General features: G+C 40.9%; 1 protein-coding gene across 9 annotated transcripts in view; it reads left to right on the top strand.

Moving 5' to 3' along the window:
* Positions 1-19571, top strand: part of inpp4b (inositol polyphosphate-4-phosphatase type II B) — a 217891-nt gene that overhangs the window by 183087 nt on the left and 15233 nt on the right. For all 9 annotated transcript variants that reach the window (XR_003462985.1, XM_019256050.2, XM_027282883.1 and 6 more), the window contains 4 exons: positions 1468-1576; positions 9224-9407; positions 14977-15312; positions 16201-16339. Coding sequence is in view for 8 of the 9 variants with exons in the window: in XM_019256050.2 (XP_019111595.1) it covers positions 1468-1576; positions 9224-9407; positions 14977-15312; positions 16201-16339 (768 nt within the window). In the remaining variant the exon portion in view is untranslated. The remainder of the gene's footprint in view (positions 1-1467; positions 1577-9223; positions 9408-14976; positions 15313-16200; positions 16340-19571) is intronic.

Raw genomic sequence — 19571 nt, 5'->3', positions numbered from 1 at the left:
TTGCTGGGAATGGCTGTCTTCTGTCTCCAAAATGACAAATGCAAAATATTTCCAGCCTCAAAAGCTCAGCTTGGCAAAGCTCAATTGAAAGCATTGTTCAGCGCTCATTTGGGTCAAGTAAAAGGATGTTTTGTCATTGCTAAACAGGATTGTGGAATGGATTAAGTGTGAATTATAACCACTTATCCTGACTGCTGCAACTAACTTCCTGTTGTACAAAGCAACTGTCCTCTCAGTGCTTAAAAAGCTTGTTCTGTTGTTGATTAGTTGAAAAGAAAAGGGATGTTGTTAGAGGAAAAGCACGCAAATCAAGCACAAATTTGTTATTGTGTTTGATGTTCTGAAACCCGCCATTGTGTTTCAGTGTTCTTCTGCTGTGGGAAAAACCAATTAAGGGAATTTGGACATCTGAAAACTTTAGGGGCCAAACGTGTGGCGGGCAGGGAGCCTCATGGCCAGGCATAGGGATAATTAATGGAAGAAAAAGTAGGGAGTCATGAAGCCCCTGCAACAAATCACTTCTGGTCTACTGTGGTGTTGTTAGGCGATGGCTGGTCACACTGTCATTCACATCTCTGTGGTACGACTTGGAGCTGTGTTGTGTCATTAATTCCTTTTTCTATTTCTAGTTTCAAAAGTTTTTCAAGCACTGTTTTCCTGTGGTTAGAGCTGTGCACTGTTGCTTTCCCGGGGGTGTTCATTAACTGACCTGGCACTCAACCACACCAAAATATTCACCCCCATAAACCCCCTGTCCACCCCCTCTCCCTCCTTTCTGTTTTTTTCTCTGATTTAATTGTCAGCCTCATCCATTACTCATTCAAAACAAGGCCTGTTGTAAGCACCTCTGTGTCCGCCTAGCCGTCTGTGAAGTGTTTATTTACTTTTGACGACGGTGTGCAAATTGGAACGAAGCGCTGTGACATTGGCTGTCCTTCTGGTTCAACATGGGACCAACACTACATTAAGACGGAAAGATGGCTGGAGAGAGATGGCCAGTAATGGTGATATAGAGACATTATAAATCAACCTGAAATATCTACACATAAAAGCAAATTTACTGTCAGATTGCAGAAAAAATGTTGTGCGTCAATGTAGTGTGGGCTTAAAAATACTGTGTGGGTTACAAAAGGTAACACCTTACAGGAATCCAACCATATAACTGAAACATTTTAATGTGAACCAAAGCTAAAAGCACCACATGGCATATTCATAAATACTGAATCAGTCAGGTAGCTGCTATAACTAAATAAAAGCTATCCCTATAGAGCACATTTTGCAAAATTCTAACTCAAAATTGAGTTGAACTACATTTAAAATTGAAAAACACACTTTATCACGAATAATTTATCCTCTTGAATCTTATTTTTCTCACCTCAAGGTCTTTTTAGTGCCAATGTTTCCAAGGTGCTGCATTATAAAACTCACTGTTTTAAATCCTGTCAAATGTATTTTCTCTCTTTACAGATGCGTTCTATGACATTGTCACAGTTGGTGCCCCTGCAGCCCACTTCCAGGGCTTCAAGTGTGGTGGTCTGCAGCGTCTCCTTAGCAGATATGAAGCAGAGAAAAAGAGGTATGGAAAAAAAAACAACTTGCAAATGTATACACCATGGTGTTTCAAGGGAGGCTGGGGGATTTAATACAGGACTTATGCTGAGGTGGAAACAGACTTGTATTGACAAAAGAATTTAACTTCGGCATAATTGATAGTGACAAACAAATTTGTCCCTAGCCTGTGGACTTGATTTTCCAAGCTCCCATACAGTTACTTAAAGTCGAGCAATGCTGAATTGAGACTGCACTGCACCTGACAGCTCAATTTGACTGGAGGCAACAGTCATGATGGAAAAGGTTTGTTGAGTCAGAAGTTCCTCTGAACTGGTTCTTTTCCTTGGGAAGCATTTTTCTCCCTCCTGAAGTTTAACTTGTCACTGAAGAGCTGCACGTTTTACTCCAACTTCCCAGCTGCCAGCTGGAGCTCGCTCTTAAAATGCACTCGAATTCAAAACCAAGTGGTTAGATGGAGTTTTTGAGGAAATTTCTCATCAGTATTACTACAAAAAAAAGAGCTGTACAGCAATCAATGCCTGTTAGATGAGTCTACGATAAGCACTGCAATAATCAATCATTATTACTGCTAAATATTTCACAAGGAGTGAGTCCCTGCTGAAAAACTGTGAATTATTCTACCAATAAGTTTGAGTAATATACTGGCTTTGCTCAGACCAGTACTCAAAGTAGAGATATTTTGTGAGCTGTTCTCACTGACACACAGGGAGCCTCTCAGATTGAATTTTATGTTAGATTGAGTTGTCTGTGTTTGTGAACCAGCTCTCTGCTTGATTGCTTGATGGGAAAAATATGTCTTTTGTGTTTCCTTAACTGACCGAAACCGCTAGCTGCACAAACACCCCGGGTTGACTGATTGAAATGAGACCATGCTACGATGATTGTATTTTACACACTCAGATATAAAGATAAACGTACATACACATACACCGACTCAAAGTGCATTGGGACAGCATATCCATATGATTTCCTCAAGCCTGAGATCAGCAGTATCCTGTAAATTTTGCTGTTTTTGCCCTTTAGTGGGAGGGTGGAGGTATATGCCACTGGAGTTCAGTATGTGGTCACTTGAGTGATGCCAAAAGAAATGAAGGGTGATTTTTCCCAAAGCTCCCCACAGAGTGCAAAGTCATTACAGACCATGCCAGATCCAATTAGTTACAGAGTTTGCAGCTCAAGAAAGAAAGGAAGAGAGCCAAGATGGAGAGGTATGAGGTGTGAGTATGAAATGGATAAGGTGATGGGAAAATAGCTGGGAGGTGGGAGGGGGGCGTGCTGATAATAAAAAATAAAGAACTTTCTTCACGCAAAAGTGCACAAGTGACTTTGCTGAAGATGGTCAGTTTTATCTGCTAGCATGAACTATGATAGGGTTTGCATATTTTTGAGAATCCACTCAAGTGAAATCATTTCTTCTGAATGAGAGATTAGACTTCAGAAAGAATTCTCCGGGGAGACAGAGCTTTTTGTTTCATATTTGACTTAGCTAATGACTCACTGTAGCTTAAATTTTTCCAATTTTACGCCTGGCTAACTGACTACGGCCTGTGCTGAGCCTTATCCATGTTTGACCTGGAATGCAGTCATTTGTCAGTCATCGTCAGAAATGGGAATGAAGTCCATTTCTCTGTGATTTTGTTCACAGTAGCAATTTTAATGAAGGTGGGGGAACGTTCATTATTTCATGATTTAATTTGCTTGTGTTATGCGTGCACTAAATGTCTGAACAAATATTTAGCCTAGAAGGACCCAATGAGGAGGGGTTTTTTGTTACGTGTGAATGTGAAGTACCGTTGTTGTGTGCGCCTGTCCAGTTGAGAGCCACTTAATTGCACAGAAAGCCCATTTGAGCAGAGCAAAGATACGTGTGTGTGTGTGCGCACACACACGGACACTCACTCGTTATACTTCTCCCAGTATGTCTTCTCGCTTTTCAGAAGCAGCCTTTTGTAATCGCATTTGATTAAAAAGGGAACAATCGGTGAGATGTGAGACTTGGCTATTCATTGTGATATTAATTCATCAAAGACAAGATGGAAAAGGATTGAGGAAGGGGAAAAAAGGAAAACCTGAGCTCAGAGGTGTTACCAGGAGGGCAATAAAAGAGCTATTCGTCTTTGTTCCTCGGACACTAGAAGAGAGGGAGGGGGGTTCTTTCCAGATCCATTAAAAACCTGCATTGGCCAAACTTGGCAATGACCAGAGTTTGCAATGTAGTTTGTCTCTCAGGATGGGCCAGGAAAGAGTGTAATCAATAGCTACACTTAGTATTCCACCAGAAACCCTGCACATGTACACACAGGGCAAGAGCATTTATCTTTCATTAATGCATGCAGTCCCACTTAAATGGCTGTTTTAAAAGTCACTGGATTTTTATCCGTTTTTAATTGAACCCTGTAGACAGAGCTGTGGATTTGCTGAGGTGGTCTAATCTTTCATTAACAGCCTCTTCTGAATTATTCAGCTAATCTGCATAATGATGCTACCCACTTTTTTGGTCACAGGTTTTATCAAATCCAGCCTCTACCTGGACTGACTCTATGTGTCTGTGTCCGTGCATTTTTATTGTGCGGCAGTAGGAGATATACGGTAGTCTGTGGTTTGGTCTTGTGTACGGTACACAGTGTTAGACAGGGCCCTGTTTGTAAGGTCAGCTCTACTTTGTCGTGCAGAAGCTGTGCAGTGCAGCTCCTCTCCACGTGTGTCTTTGAATTCTGTCTCCTGTAACAGAGAGGAAGGAAGCACTATCATTTCGCCAGGTCTCCTGGTCAAGCAGAACTGGCGAATGACACATTTCTGGGACACCGAGAGAGGCTGAAACTACGTCGCACACACTTAATAGAGTCTCTTGGGGTCGATGTTCAGATTTAATGCGACTAGCAGCATGTTGTCCAACAAAATGACTTCCTCCAAGGATTACTGTGTGTGTGTTCAGAGACAGGGCATTGGCAGCGGCTGGACTCCATGCTGATGGACAGCAGCTTGTTAGTTTTTCCGCCTGCTCTGGAGTAAGCCTGCTCCAGGTTCTGTTTGTGATGGAGAGGGACGCTGGCACTGGCCTTGAGGCATATCTGGTCTCAGATCAGGATTTCTCGTTTGTGTCTGAATCACTGAGGAAAACTTTGGCAGTTATTCTGAGAACTGATATGAGATCAGTGCCCAGTCAAGGATTCAACAACAGATGGAGTTTGGCAGTAAAAAGAATCTGGTTTGAGATCAGATCCTCCAGCATGTATCTATAGCAGACTTTATTTTGACTGTGGCCGTGTGGCAGTGGCCTGGTGTAAAAACTGTGATTAGAACGTACTGTCTAAATGACGAAGGAGGCTTTTTGCAGTCACCTGGAGTGCTGCAGGGCTCTCTGCTGACGTAGCTGCATTTTACTCCTGCTGGCTGTCAGCAGCAGGCCACAAGCTCTTCATTAATTTCCTCCCCACTATTAATTAGCCATGCGCTGGAGATGCTGGCTTAATTAGGCCGCTGGGCCCAGTGGTTTTCTCCCTCTCATTACTGTTATAACCAATTCCTGTTGATCATTTAAGAAAACCAAAGAGGAGATTCATCCTGGATAAGTCTGCGGGATTTAGTAATCTGTTAGCTGACTGGAGTTTTCGTGACAAAGTGTTGCGCTACTAATGTGTCAACATGTCGATGGGTCCTTTTCCTGGAGATCAAGTGCTATTTGTTTGTGTGAACCTTGAATTCTAAGAAGATGAAGGGTGATAATTTCGTGAGTCAAAGGGCACTGTGCATATTGTGCATAGGGAGTTGCAGAACACCTTCGGTATTTTCATGGCCAGAGGCGCATGGCATACCCAGGGTGAACATGGAAATGAGGTGGGATTAAGAAGAATCCATTATCATACATTATCAGTGAGTGTGTTGGGGTCTGACAGCAATTTCTTCTAAAAGCATTGCTCTCCTCAGAATGATGTACTGACGTCATGTAATGGAGTCTGAAGGAGTTTCACCTAAGAGGAAACTAATATTCCCTCACAGGAGGAGTAGAAACGCAAGTGCAAATGTAGTCCAGCCCAAATATGCCTCCAAGGCTAGAATAATTGAATCGTTGTTTCAGAACATATGGAATATCCAGCCGTTTCATTGTTTTCTGTTACAGTGCACAAATTCATTTGGAGTCGAAAATAGTTGTATTCGATTAGCATTACATTCACCAATCATGTAACTGCTTGAGGACAGCACGATCTCCACTGTGCACTGCCCTGCATTGGAAAGCACTGTACATCTGGCACATGAAACGTTTGACAAAGTGTGTCACACAAATTTAGGACTTCAGATAAAAACAAGCCTGACACTTTCAGATGGCTTTGTATGTTAATCAGCTCAAACTCTAAACTCTGTAGCCTGGTATTAGTGCCACGATTAGAGTATAACTATTTTTTCTGTGCAACTTAGATACAGTATGTCTGCAGGTGGGATTTTTTTAATTACACAAAACAAAAGGGGTTTGTGTGATTTAAGAGACATTTATAAGGTCAACAAATCAAAAAACACGTGTGTACCACACTGACAGTGATTGTAGGGATTCCCAATATATATCACACTGTGGTACAATTAAATTGAACTTGTGCATCACTATGGTTAGAACAGTTAAAAGACAATCTTCTTCATCGATGTGATAGTCCTTAATTTACCACTTCACTTAAATAGCACTATATCACATGTATGGAAGTATAACCTAATGAGTCTATAAGGTCTGTAGACATACACATAAATATTCATAAATAGCATGCTGACTTAAATGTTTCCATAGTTGCTGGACAAATGATTCAGATTATGAATATTAATGAACATACTGTATACAGCGATTGTACACAATCAAAGCAACGCCTGGTGTAAAATTTCCCAGCACAGCTTCTACTGCTATTATAAGGACTCTGCTTATACAAGTACAAAGAGCCAGTGAACCGTTTCTATTCAGAGCATTTTCCACTTTCTTTGGGATCATCACAGATAATACAGCACCACAAGGCAAAAGAATAAGTTTGATATTAAACACTTAAAATGTTCTTATCAAAAGGCAGCTGAATAAGAACAAAATGTTTAACTTAAAGGAAATTCAGCCATGAAATGGGTCCAGCATCAGTCAAACAGGAAATAACAAATTCTTCTCCCGGAGCTCCTTTAATCTAAAGTAAAGGTTTGGGGAAGAATGAGGCCTTTATGAGTTCAGGTGTGCTGTGAGTCAGCTTGAGGCTAAGTCCTGCCAACATCAGACCTAGACAGGTGGGTGGATTTTCTACTCGTGTTTATTTATTAATATGTCTTGCCCTCCAATGACACCACAGACTATGCCCTCAGACTCTACTCGAGGGTTCAATCATTTCGTCTCTGATACATATTCAACAAAAGACAAATATTCTGAGCTCCACAAAGGTTGTACATTTTGCAGGATAGTTGTGTTTTATTGGCACGACGTTCACAGAACATCACACAAATTACACCAGGATTGGAAGACGCATCCGAGGCTTAAAATGACAATCGGATTCTCGTGTGCAACATCTCCTTTGGCATTTCATCAAGTTTGCATTCACAGTTTTATGCTGTTTTACCTTTGCATGTTTTGCTGTCTTGGTAGACCCGTCTGGACTGACAGCAATGCTGATGAGGCAATTAAAGTTCCTTGCCGTAGCCAGACTTACAGAGGATCAATTCTGTCCTCTAGCATCAGGTGGCAGGTCCCAACATTCATTATTGCCTGCATAGGCTCCCTAATGGGATTGGATTTGTACTTATGAGTCAACAGGGCTGTTATTGAATCTCAGTCGCTGAAGCAATTGTCCTCCTCCACCAACTTTCTCCTTTGCCTCTTTTCTGGAGTATCTGTATTGTTGCAGTCCTGCAGGATATTTCTCTTTAGTTCTGCATAATGTAATAAGACGATTGTAAGCTCATGGGATGAAAGGGTTTTTAAGACCACTTTGTTGCAGTATATTATTCAGTTATTATGTGGTGGAAATCTTAGAACATTTGAAGGTATGGTTATGGAAGCGGGCATAACAGAGGTTTGCAAGTAAGAAATGGTGGTTTTCTGTGCAGTTGAGGGTTTCCCCACTGTCTGCCCTGTGTCTCTCTCTCACTTAGTGATTCCTTTGATTAGCTTTGAGCTTGTGGGTGGTAGTTCTCCAGTGGGCTCATTAGCTGTAATGACAAGGCCAAGATTTTAAAGTTAGCCAGTCAAACACATAGTTAGTGGCTAGTACCTACTACAGAACACCTAATTTTTTGTAAGACGTTCAGATTTTCACACTTATTGATACATCAGGTGGTGCTGTCCCACACAGGGTGACTTCTGAAGAATCGCTGCCTTTCGCTTGCTGCAAAATATTAGGAGCGCTCCAGAGAATACTGTATTATGCCAGCCCTTTGTATGTACCCCTCCCCTCATCCCTCTCCTCTCTCTCTCTTATGTCAATTATGCCTTAGGATCTGGCTCTGGGGTCTGGCCTAGATAGAGGCTTGCCGAGCTGACTCTAAACTAGCTGGGAGGGTTGCAAATGACTGCCTCGCTCCGCGCTACGTCTGATGGCAGGAAGTCAGCGGAAACTCATTGAAAGTCACTGGAACTTTACCCGAGGAGAATGCTTGATTGTAGTGATTTGCCCTGAATCTAGGAACTGACAAAAGGTGTTTTTGTCTGAGATTAAATAGCTCCCTAGAAATGAGGAAGGGATTAATTATTCATAAAGCAAAAATGGGTTGACATTGGACTGCAAGTCCAATTTGACAGTTCAGGCTGAGTACCTGGAAAGCGTTGCTGCTGTATATTTTTAAGGCAGCAAAATCAGCAACACATGAAGAAATTAGCACATAAAATGAGTGCACTGTTAATGTAAAGGTTGAAGTCTATGAAAGCCCATTATTTCTCTGTTTGTCATTACTTGACCTCAACACTCAAGGACTGGCCATTTTACATTGTAAAATGATGATCAGTCACTCTACAAAATATTTTTGATCAGTCGTGAAGCATTTCAAGCTACCTGTCTTTATCATCAAGCTCTAGAGCCATACTGTGTTGTCGGAGACTGATTTATACCTGTGATGCACGGTAAATGTAATTAGGTGCATTTTCTAGCTGTTAGGAAAGGTTGCGCTTGTTATTCACATCGAGGCATTCAGGCATCATTTAAGTGTTTTAGGGGGAGGTTAGAGCTGTTAATACTATTTTACAGTGACAGTCTTTGTTGGAGATGCTTTCCATGGTCATCCAACCAGAAATCATACCCACACAAGTGTAGAAAAGCATTAACATTTACTTGCCTGTTCTTGATTAGTTGCGTCTGTTTGGATTTTTTTGTGTCAGCATTGGTTTTGGTGCCAGATGGAGCAGATCAACCAGGGTATGCTGCAGTGTGGCTTGGAGTTTGTTTGATGTGAAATACAGACTCCTTCTGCCCTGCTAGTTTTGACAATCGCCAGTGCCAAGTAGACACCAAGAAAACCAGCAGCACTACACAAACATGGGATGAGCCTCAGTCAAGTATGGCTTCAATGTCATTACAAACAAGAGTGGCCGAGTTTAAATCAGATTTTTATGTATAATCTCACAGGTGTTTTCTGTCCTTGACCATGCAGCTGTAGTGACATGTGTCAAATCTGATTTGATGTGTTTTTTTTTCCTCCACCACAGCTTCAGCACTGCCTACCAGTGTATCTACTACTCTCCAGAGCACACAGCCAAAGCTCAGGAGGTACTCAGCACCATGAGTCTCCTCCAGCCCCTCATCACAAGCTTAGCAGACCAGCTCCTCCAGGCTGCCCAGGAGCACTCTTCCCCTGGAGTGAGGGATGCACTCAAGAACCTTTCTGACAAGGTGAGACAGCCCCCAAACCCTTCACCCATCCAAACAATCCCTTTATCCCCCCTGGACTCAAGCTGCTGTAATACCACCTATTTTATTCTGGGATATATCACAAAACATTGTTAGGTAATACGTCAGCCTGAAAACCCCTTTGATTTATCTTTAACTGTGGTTTGAACACAAACACCCCTTGAAACAACCTACTCATTTGCTCAGGCTCTGCTTCTAAGCCTTTAACCAATAGTTTTCCTGTTAGACTAGGCAATCCGAGTACTATTCAGGTGGATGTAGTGGCCTTAATGGACTGCTACAGTCTCAATGTTTACCCTCTCAGGAGTTATCCTCTAAGAGTGACTTACCTCCAGCCCTGGTAACATTACTCTGCTAGTTTCATTGCAAATGTATGAATCCTCAAAATAACTTTTAAACTTTAAAATCCAGCAGTTGTTTTGACACAGTTGCACACACGCATGCACACACTAAACAGACAACCTCAGGAAAAAATCCATAACTCATCATAAAAACGCCAAACTAACAAAAGTGAATAGCAGCATGGAGGTTTATGGAGTTGAGGCGTTTTATCAGTATAATTAATGAATTACATCTGGTGCTGTCAGATTGCAATCTGTTGTGGGAGAGATTGTTTTTGCCACAGTGGAATAGAGCCCAATCAGCCTGCTTAATTGGTACATTCGCTCTGTCACCAGTTCCTCCCATCCTTGATTAGACACGCACGCATTGGCCAAGTAAACCCCTGGCCTGGTCAGCACAAGCAGGGCTGCACTCTGATTAAAATCTCAAGCTGTGTGTGTGTGTGTGTGTGTGTGTGTGTGTGTGTGTGTGTGGATGAGTGCAGTGGAAGTGTGAAACTGTGTTCACATGTGAAAGCTGATGTTCGCTCTCTTCAAGCCCCAAAGCCTTCGATCAGAAACAACGTAACACATTTTATATCAATATTTTTTATTATTTTTTTACAGAAGCACAAATACACGCTGCAGGATTCAAAGTCTAAAATATATTTATATATTTATATATCCCAGTTCGACAATTTAGGAAATGCTCTTATTCACTTTCTTGCTGAGAGTTAGATGAGAAGATCAATACTACGTGCATAGCTGTCCATTAAATATAAGCCTACAGCCAGCAGACAGTTAATTTAGCAAAACACAAAGATTGGGAACAAGTGGAAACTGCCAGCCTGTCTGTGTCTAGAAGTAACAAAATCTGCCCTTAAAGCTCACTAATTAACATGTTATATCTCGTCTGTTTGATCTGCACAAAAACCGAAGTATAGAAATGACAGTTTTCTATTTAAGGGGATTGTATGTGACGGACTGTTCCTCTGCAGGGAGCTGTTGCAAGGTGGGAATAGGTGAATAAAGAAGATAGTATGTGTTGATTAGTGAGCCTTTGATGTGCTGGTTCAAAAAATTAATCTGCAGGAATTTCGAATCAGTTAAATGTTTGAATCATTTTTCAACAAAAAAGCCAAATATTTCTCTCCTTTCAGCTCCCGAACTGTGTTAAATTTCATGTTAAGAATTGTGAGATGAAAAAAAGAAATACTGAAATGGGACTGAAAGGGGGAAAAAAGATGCACACACACCAGAAATAACACTCCATACTTACATTTAATGTCAGACAGATATTCGATATTCTCCTTACAAACATAAATAAAGGTAGATACATTTGAGAGTGCATCTCTGCATTGTGTGTTTTCTAAAATAAAGACAGCGAGTCACGGCTTCAGAGAATCTGGAAGAGATGAGACACCAAAGGCAGGATGTAAGAACCTTTTTCATCACGTACTCGCTGCCTCTGACTTTCTCCTTCTTAGTTCAGGCCACCTGACTGGAGGCCTTGTGCAGTATTTCACTCCTGAATACATGATTAGCGTTGGACACAGCAGATGCGCTGTAGCTTCTCTATGTACGGTGATGATTCTGTTGATGATAATAATAATTCCACTCTGATGATAATCACAGTGAAAAGGCAATTGCAGCGCATCTCCCCTCCCTCCAGCTGTGTCCTAGGACAAGTGATATGTCTCTGCTGTAACGGTTACCTGAGAGGAGCTGTGCGTTTGATCGTCTCTGCGTCTCTGCATGATTATGTTAAATTACGTGGTATATAGAGGTCATATACGCAATAGTGAGTGAGTGTCCTCACAGCCAAGTGCTGTTGGAATCTGACCAGCTCTATCCATTCAGCCTCCTTTCACCTCTGTGAAGTGAAGTAAGTGAAAAAGCTCTTTTTTTAACTCAGCCAAAATCCGTTTGAAAGCCATTCGGGGTGAATAGATTCCTCCAGTTTTCTTCTTTTTTAGATAAAACGTAACTTCTTTTTTCACAGTCGGGGTCCACAGAGGCATTTTCTGACTTGCACTTGTGCTCAGTCAAGATCATATCAGCAGATATATTGAAGAAAGACTAGCAACAGAATGTCTCCCGAGGGATTTCGTGTATTTCAGATCTCTAAAACAGGTAGGTGGGGATGAGCTGCACTAAGGAGTAGTTTTTGCACACGTGGAGGGGCAAAGTTGCTTTGGTTTAGCCGTAATAAAAAAAAAAAAAACTGAAGGTGCGGTGCTTTTCTTCTTTGCCTAAAGTGCACCTCTGATATTTCACTTTTAACACAAAATCTTTATAAACCCTGCAGCACAGCGATCATTAAAATGTTTTCTGTACTTAGCTGTAGGTCCTGATCTTACATATATACAGTGGAAGTGCTAAATATGTAAGAATTGAATAATTTTATTTTGTTGATTTATATGCTTGAGATTCCATTAAAAAGTTACTGTATGAACACTGGCATAGTTAAATACATGAGTTTTGTGACCCTGTGGTTAAGAAGTGCAAATATGATTCAGATTGTTTTAAATACAGTGTGTGTCTTTGTTCACTCATCTCAGGAAAGATAATGAATAATACATGTTCTCATAGATTGCAAATTAACATTGAGGTCAGATAAGCAGAGTTAAATTGGAATATAAATTTACATTTTGAATTCCCTGTTCCTGTGAAATGTTTTGATTCAAGCATGGTTCTTTTTTTAGTTTTATCTTTTTAAGATAACGTTTACTCTGTATACAGTTATGTGCGTCACATAATAGCAGAAATGCTTGTTCTCAGGCAATTACACATGTAGTCCTATCCATTTCAGCTCTCACATTATTGACTTACAGTAATGGAACTCATTTGAATCCATACAAGGCAATTAAAATGGATAAGAATTTAATACAATGGGGTTTTCAGTGTGGTCATAATTTGCTTTTTGGGGGGGCCATTTTCATCAAATGGACGATTTTCACGTGGATGTTTTTTTTAATCATGACAGAACAGTTAAACCAGGCTCACATGGAACAGTGTTGTTTCTTTAAGGACTGAAACAGACTGTAGCTGCATCATAAGAAAAGAAGGGAAACATCAATTTGCAGTGTTTGACAGTAGACCCCGCTGATGTGCCTTTATTTAGGGTAGGTCCATATTAAGACAGGAGATCATGATCCCCCAGAGTGGAGACACCATAAACAAACATGTCATTTTTTATTTATAAGGTACCAAAACCATAACAGACATTATCTCATGACACATTCCATGAGCAAGCACTTGGCGACAGTGGCAAGGAAAAACTGTCTTTTAACAGACAGAAATCTCAAGCAGAACTAGCGTCAGGGTGGGTAGCCATCTGCTGCGGGGACCACAGCACCAGGCTGGTCTCGGAGTAGCCACAATCCGTGAAAAGCTGCAAGTCGAGAAAGCATAAAAACTCCAGGAAAGTTAGTAAAATGCATTAATGGGACAGGAATGTGTACAGCTGGAGAGGGAGAGAAGAAGAAAAGAGCTCAGTGCGTCATGGGAATTACAGTCTAGGCCTGTAGCAGCATGGTTCAGGAATCACCAGCTCTAACTATAATCTCTATCCAAAACTGCACGATGTATTAAAGAAGTTTATATAATATAATAAATTAATAAATACACTTATGAAAGAAGAAAATAGTTGTCTACTGAGGACTGTAAAAAAGTGCTTGTGTAGTTTAGTTTTTCTGGTTAACAGATTGGTGCACTTACTCATTTACTGATGTATGTATGTATGATGTGATCACATCGCTTAAAAAATGGACTGATTAGTGAGTGATCATGAATCTTTGAACTGAACTGAGCAAAACTGTTTGATCAGCAAAATGAATCATAATTTCCACTTCTATATGATTTCGGTTCCGCTCATCCTTCAGGGTAAGACATGCAAAAACCCTTCAGGGGAAATAGATTCCTTCAGTTTTCTTCTTCTTTTTTTTTTTTTTCTTTTAAATCAAAAGTAACTTTGGTTACACAGAACGCAGGAAGATGATGGTCAAATATGGTGATTTCAGACTTGTGAACTTTTGAATATGAAAGACGGGAGAAGATTAGAGCAGGATGAAACAGCAGAACTTGAGGCGTGAAGGAAGAAATGCAAAACGTGAGAGAAAAGTTCTAAACTTGCTGAAATTTCAAAGCGTCACTTCAGCAGAGCGCGTTCCACACCTCCAGCACAAAACCTTTTCATAGCGACTCTCATCGCGGGGGTTGCTACACAGCAAAAGGCTGTGAGATAGACTTAAGGTGTCAAGATATGAGAGAAGAAAGAGTCTGCTACACAAAATTAGGTTTTATAAGGATAAACTGGATAGTGGGATGAGTAATGGATAATTAGTGTAAATGACATAATCAGAGAAGCGAAAATCACTCCTTTGTTAAAGTGCTGACAGGTCATTTATGCATGCACCCTATTAAAAAGATCACAAGTCGAAGATACTTCATTTTAAGGGGTCACGAGCCAGAAAATACAGAACCACTTCCTTATGACGCGCGTCTAGTACCAGGACAGAACTGGCCTGAGGTTGTTTTGCACAGTTATCTACTCATCGTCTTTGCAACTTCTGGTAGTCTCAACAAGCCCACTATTCAGTCCACATCAGGGAGGTAGGAGCAGGAAAAGAGTGTTTGTGTGACAAATATACAGCATATATACAATGACCTCGCAGGTTTCTTTCCACAGAGGGCTTGGCTCGTGTTTTGTTAGGCTGCATTTTTGCCGTGGTAATAAAATTGCTTATTGCAGTGCTAACTCAATTACTCCTGAGAGCCCTTATCATTTTTTACACAGTGGCAGTAGCGAGCGCGAGGCTCCTCGGTACCGGGATCATCATCAACGTACAGTAGCTGGTGAATTTGAGATCAAAGGAGGTGTACTCCTCGGAGAAGCAGGCTGGAGGAGGAGTAATTGAATTGTTTGTTGTTTGTTGCTGTTTTTGTTGCTCACCGGCTGTGCTGCGGTAATGGAGAGCAGCTACTTTATGGTGAAGGAGTGTTCATTTTCCTTGTTTCTTTTCACTTCCTCTGTAAGTAGTTTCCCGCTTCCAAGCTCACTTCCACCAGTATTTTCTTCCACCCACTCACCCTGCCAATCTGACAATCTCACTCTATCTCTCACACTTACTCTGTCTCCTTTTCTTTTACAACGCTTACATTTGTTTTGCCGTCCCACAATAACTTTCAGTATATCTCATTTTTTCCCCCCATCTTTCTCTTTGCTACAGACAGAACAATTTGTTCACACGCTTAAGGATGAATTGGTCAAGAGTGCACTACTAGCACTGCACGCAGCACGGCCTGGGTATGTTTCCAAGACCCAGAGGCAAACCCCGGTGCAGGGAGGCCAAAATCAAGGCCACATCCATCAAGGCAGTGACCAGAATCAGAGCCCAGTCCAGGGACTTCCAGGCCACAGCCCAACTACATCGGTCACTGAGAGCCCAGCAATGTGTAATAATGTGGAAGGATCACAAACCACGACTAAAGGAGAAGGTGGGACTTTGCCGCCAAAGCACCAAGACTCCATACCACACCATAAAGAGTACGACGAGGAGGAGTGGGTGAGTGAGACTACTTTCTAAGTCATGAAGAAATCTTGTTAAGGTTTTACAAGTACAATGTGACAAACTGTTATTTTTACTGCTGGTCCTCACGGTAGAGCACACACAGAGATAAACTGTTACTGTATTACAGATCCATTTTTATGGCTAATAATTCCAATTACTTGCAAAATTAGATTGCATACCAAACATTACTCTTTCTTTTTTCCTTTTTAATGAGAGGTTCTCTCTAAGGAGTTTAAATATTTCATCATGACAAACTGACTGCAGAAGATCATTTTTTTTGGTATCCTTGCCACTGAATCTAAGCCACGCTGCTTCTTTCCATTGAAGTGTGTATGACTGTTGGTTTGTTTGTGGCTGCCACACTGACAGCAGGTGTTTATCATGATTTCTGCGCACCACTGCCTAATTATCTCTCAAAATATTCCTCAGCGCTATAACATATTCAAATCATACTTTTGAAGCAGCAAAGACCAAAATACATAGCACCACTTACAATAAACACATAAACAATACATATTTGTGCACACAGGCAGAAGTGAAAGCGGCTGTTCGTCCCCTAACAATTGAAGCTCAGGAAAAGACAAAAAGAGAAAACTGGAAAGAGTCCAAACTTTTGAGTAACTTTACAATATCCAGACTGCAATTTCCTTTTGACCTTTTGGACACAAAGCCAGTTCGGACTGTGAAAGGAAAACACCTGTTTGCCTTGTTTTTTAAGACATAAGGGATTTTATATATATATATGAGTTTCTGCAGTTCTTTCAGTTTTTGTGACACATTTTAGTGTGCCTCTATTTCACTGTTTCAAACAGAGAGAGAGAAAGCGAGAGGTCTAATCAGTCAGGCTGATCTGACTGCTGATTGTGTATTTGGCCCTTTCAGGACAGGGTGTGGGCCAACGTGGCCAAATGTCTCAACTGTGTGATCGCCATGGTGGATAAACTCCAGGAGGAAGACAACAGCAAGCAGGCGCCTGCCCCTGAGCATCAGCTAGCTGATGTCATCACCTCACACAACCCCGGTAAATTACTGTTTTTGTGAAGCACACTCATCTAATCATCTCTGTTTAATGTGGGTATGTTTACTGCTGTAAATAGATGTGATTTTTCACATTGCCACATCGGCAGGTAACTGTAACATCGCTGTGAAACCTTTTATATTATTAGTCCAGCTTTTTGATGTTGGCTGGTCAAAATTTGCAATCCTCTCCTGCTGCTGGGCTAAAACATTAGTCACCTGTCTTGATTGGAGCCCAACAACATGAAGGTTGTATTTTACTATAATCAACATCCATCCATGCCTCCACTTTCAGATCCACAAGTCATCTCCTTAAATGTACCTTAAAAGATTTAAGGTGCTTAATTTCAGTATAAACATAATTTTCTGGTTCAGGTTTCTTTTGTTGGTTTGTTAATTGGTTTTGATTAATTTCTTCAGCATCAGACTCCAAACCCAAAGCCAACTTATTATTAATGCTTATGATGACTCAGTTAATTTCTATTAAATCTAATCTAGATAAATCCCTTTATACTCACCTGCAGAGAGTAATCCAAACACCTTTCTGGAGCTCACGTCTAATATATGCAGGATGAAATTACTACTACTTACTAAATTACTACTACCTACAACTGCACCAACAGATGGCACAACAGGATGCTTTTTGTAGCTTTGTTTGCACATGATTGATCTTAAAATTGATGTTAAATGTCTTCATATGCAGCAATTGAATCAGTAAAATAAAACTATCTGTAGACAACCTGTGTGGAAAAAGACTCAGTGATGATTTAGATATCAACAGTTTCATTTGATGTATTTATAAAAGTCAGATTTTGTGATGAGTTATAAGTGACTTCATGTGTAGCACTATGCAGGATTGGCTTTAACTTATCCAACATTATTATTGGCAGCATATGGTGATAGTATTGTGACTTAGATTTCTCCCTCCTCTTCCACAAAACAGCTGAGGAAGCTTAAGCTTTTTGGCATAAAAATTCTATGAATAATTTAAATAAAATGAAATGTTTACTGCGAAGGAAATAACACTGGACATTCAGTGTTTTTTTGGTGTATCTACAGCCTCAATTGAAACGAGTGAAACAAGACTCTGGTCCAACTTAGAGGCTCCCCATTGTTTAAGAATTAGCAAAAAAAAGAAACTTCAGTTGTTGCCAGAGAGGTAGATGAAAGCAATGTTTGATATGCAGAGCCACTCACTGTTGACCGCAAGCTGCCCAGTCCTCCCTTACGTCCAATGAAATCCTGCCTCAAGCTTGCGTCCAGACAAGTGCCCAACCTGATAGATCTGCCAACTGGCACACAGAGCAGCGGCATTAGTCTGACCAGACGACAAGGATGAGCTGTGTGTGTGTGTGTGTGTGTGTGTGTGTGTGTGTGTGTGTGTGCCAAAAGCAAAATCACAATCAGGCATCTGTGTGGAAGTGTTGATGCATTTGTATCATTTTGTGTCTGTGTGTGTCTGTCAGTCCAAGTGAGATGACAGGTAAGAACAAGGCCACCCGCCCGATGTTCAGTCTGAAAGATAAGCTCAGCCCCCCGAGCACCTTTATTAAGACGCTGAACAGGCTCAGAGCAAGTGGTCATCTGCTTGTCTAAATACAAACATGGACGGAATAATGAGAGAGGTTTTATCTCCTAGCGGAGTCTAGTGAAGCCCGGGCTTTTGATGACAAGGCGTTGTGGGGGTTTGGATGTTTGGACAGGTGGGCTGGTGAAGAGATGACAGCTGGAGTTCTGTTTCCTCCTTCTCTGTGCAGAGGCGGTATTTGCAGAACGAGATAAGACATGATTTCTCTGACAATGCAAGGGCAAGGCTGATGTGCTATACATTCTTGGCCGTATCCAACTGTGCTGTGTGTGTGTGTGTGTGTGTGTGTGTGTGTGTGTGTGTGTGTGTGTGTGTGTGTGTGTGTGTGTCCACACCGATCCACACTCCCCCCCACAAGAACTTTTCAGAACATTGAAGCTGAACAGAATACATGAGGGGGAAGTCTTAGTTTGAACATTACTTAACCAACACTGCCCCCTGTTGGCTAATGAGGAAATGCATACAAGACACTGTGAAATCACACTAAAGCTGTGTTCCAAACCCTTACATAGCAGCTTTTGAGTATATAGTGTGACAAAACAAAGTATACTCACTGATTGTGTTTAATTTTTTAAGTCTATAAAATATAATATATATATTGTTTTACAATGGAATACATCACTGGTTTTCAAACTATGGTACGGTACATGACTTCCCTCCAGTGGTACATGGAAGAATCTCTAAAATATATTTTTTAATGAAATTAATTAAAACACACGATACTATCAAAATGCCACACAATTTCAAAATAAAATAAACAATGAGATCGCGGGAATGTAGCTTACAATAATACAATGATATTGTAAGCCTCCTCATGTAGTCACCTTCATGAAGGTAGCACATAAATGCATCCATGTTTAGTTACGAGCTTAGATGTGATTGCAGGATAGTAAGTGCAGGTAAAATGTATGGTTCAAAAACTCTGCAATCGTGGCTCCAGACAGGAAATATTAAAAAGAGAGGTGGAGCACAGGGGTGTTACACCAAATTAGCTCCAAATTGAACTGGTTCCAGTCAGGATTCAACAACAGTCAACAATAAATAGTCTTCTCATTAGGAATTATTCTGTTTTTGTTGTTGTAGCTGAACAAGGCGTATGCTACTGTATTTAATATTTGCCGTACTTACTTGTAACATAGAGCTACCTGTGCACATCAGAGTGTACATGGAAAGCCAACTGACTCAACCAGTTGTGATTTGTTTATGAGAAATATGTATCAAAGCTAAGTCTTTACCAGTTCAGTTCACTTCCAACCAAGTGGCTGCATGTCATCCCTCTTCTCTCTCCCCACTTTCCTGTCTATCTACAGCTGCACTAACAAACAAAGGTGAGAAAGCCCAAGCATAGTCATACCAAGTGTTAAGCGGAAGAACAGACAAATAGGATTACAAATTGGTGTGATACTGATCCAAAGGCAATAAGCTATCCATCAACCTGAGGAGTAATAACATGTCAACACCACATGCTGCAGTTGAGTGTAGAAAAACTAGTTAGCGAGTGATATGAGAAGTCGGTTTAGATGTCTAACACTTTCTCCACTCCTGCCACAGTCTAAAAATTGGCACACTGTCAAATAAAGTACAACCATTGTCTTTCACTTTCAAGTACTCTCTCTCTGCATTATGTTCCTCTCTAATATCCTGTTTC

Source organism: Larimichthys crocea, chromosome X, assembly GCF_000972845.2.
Source record: "Larimichthys crocea isolate SSNF chromosome X, L_crocea_2.0, whole genome shotgun sequence".
NCBI classification, from domain to species: Eukaryota; Metazoa; Chordata; class Actinopteri; family Sciaenidae; genus Larimichthys; species Larimichthys crocea.
Note: the sequence above shows the minus strand (reverse complement) of the source record. Positions and strands in the feature narration are given on the sequence as shown.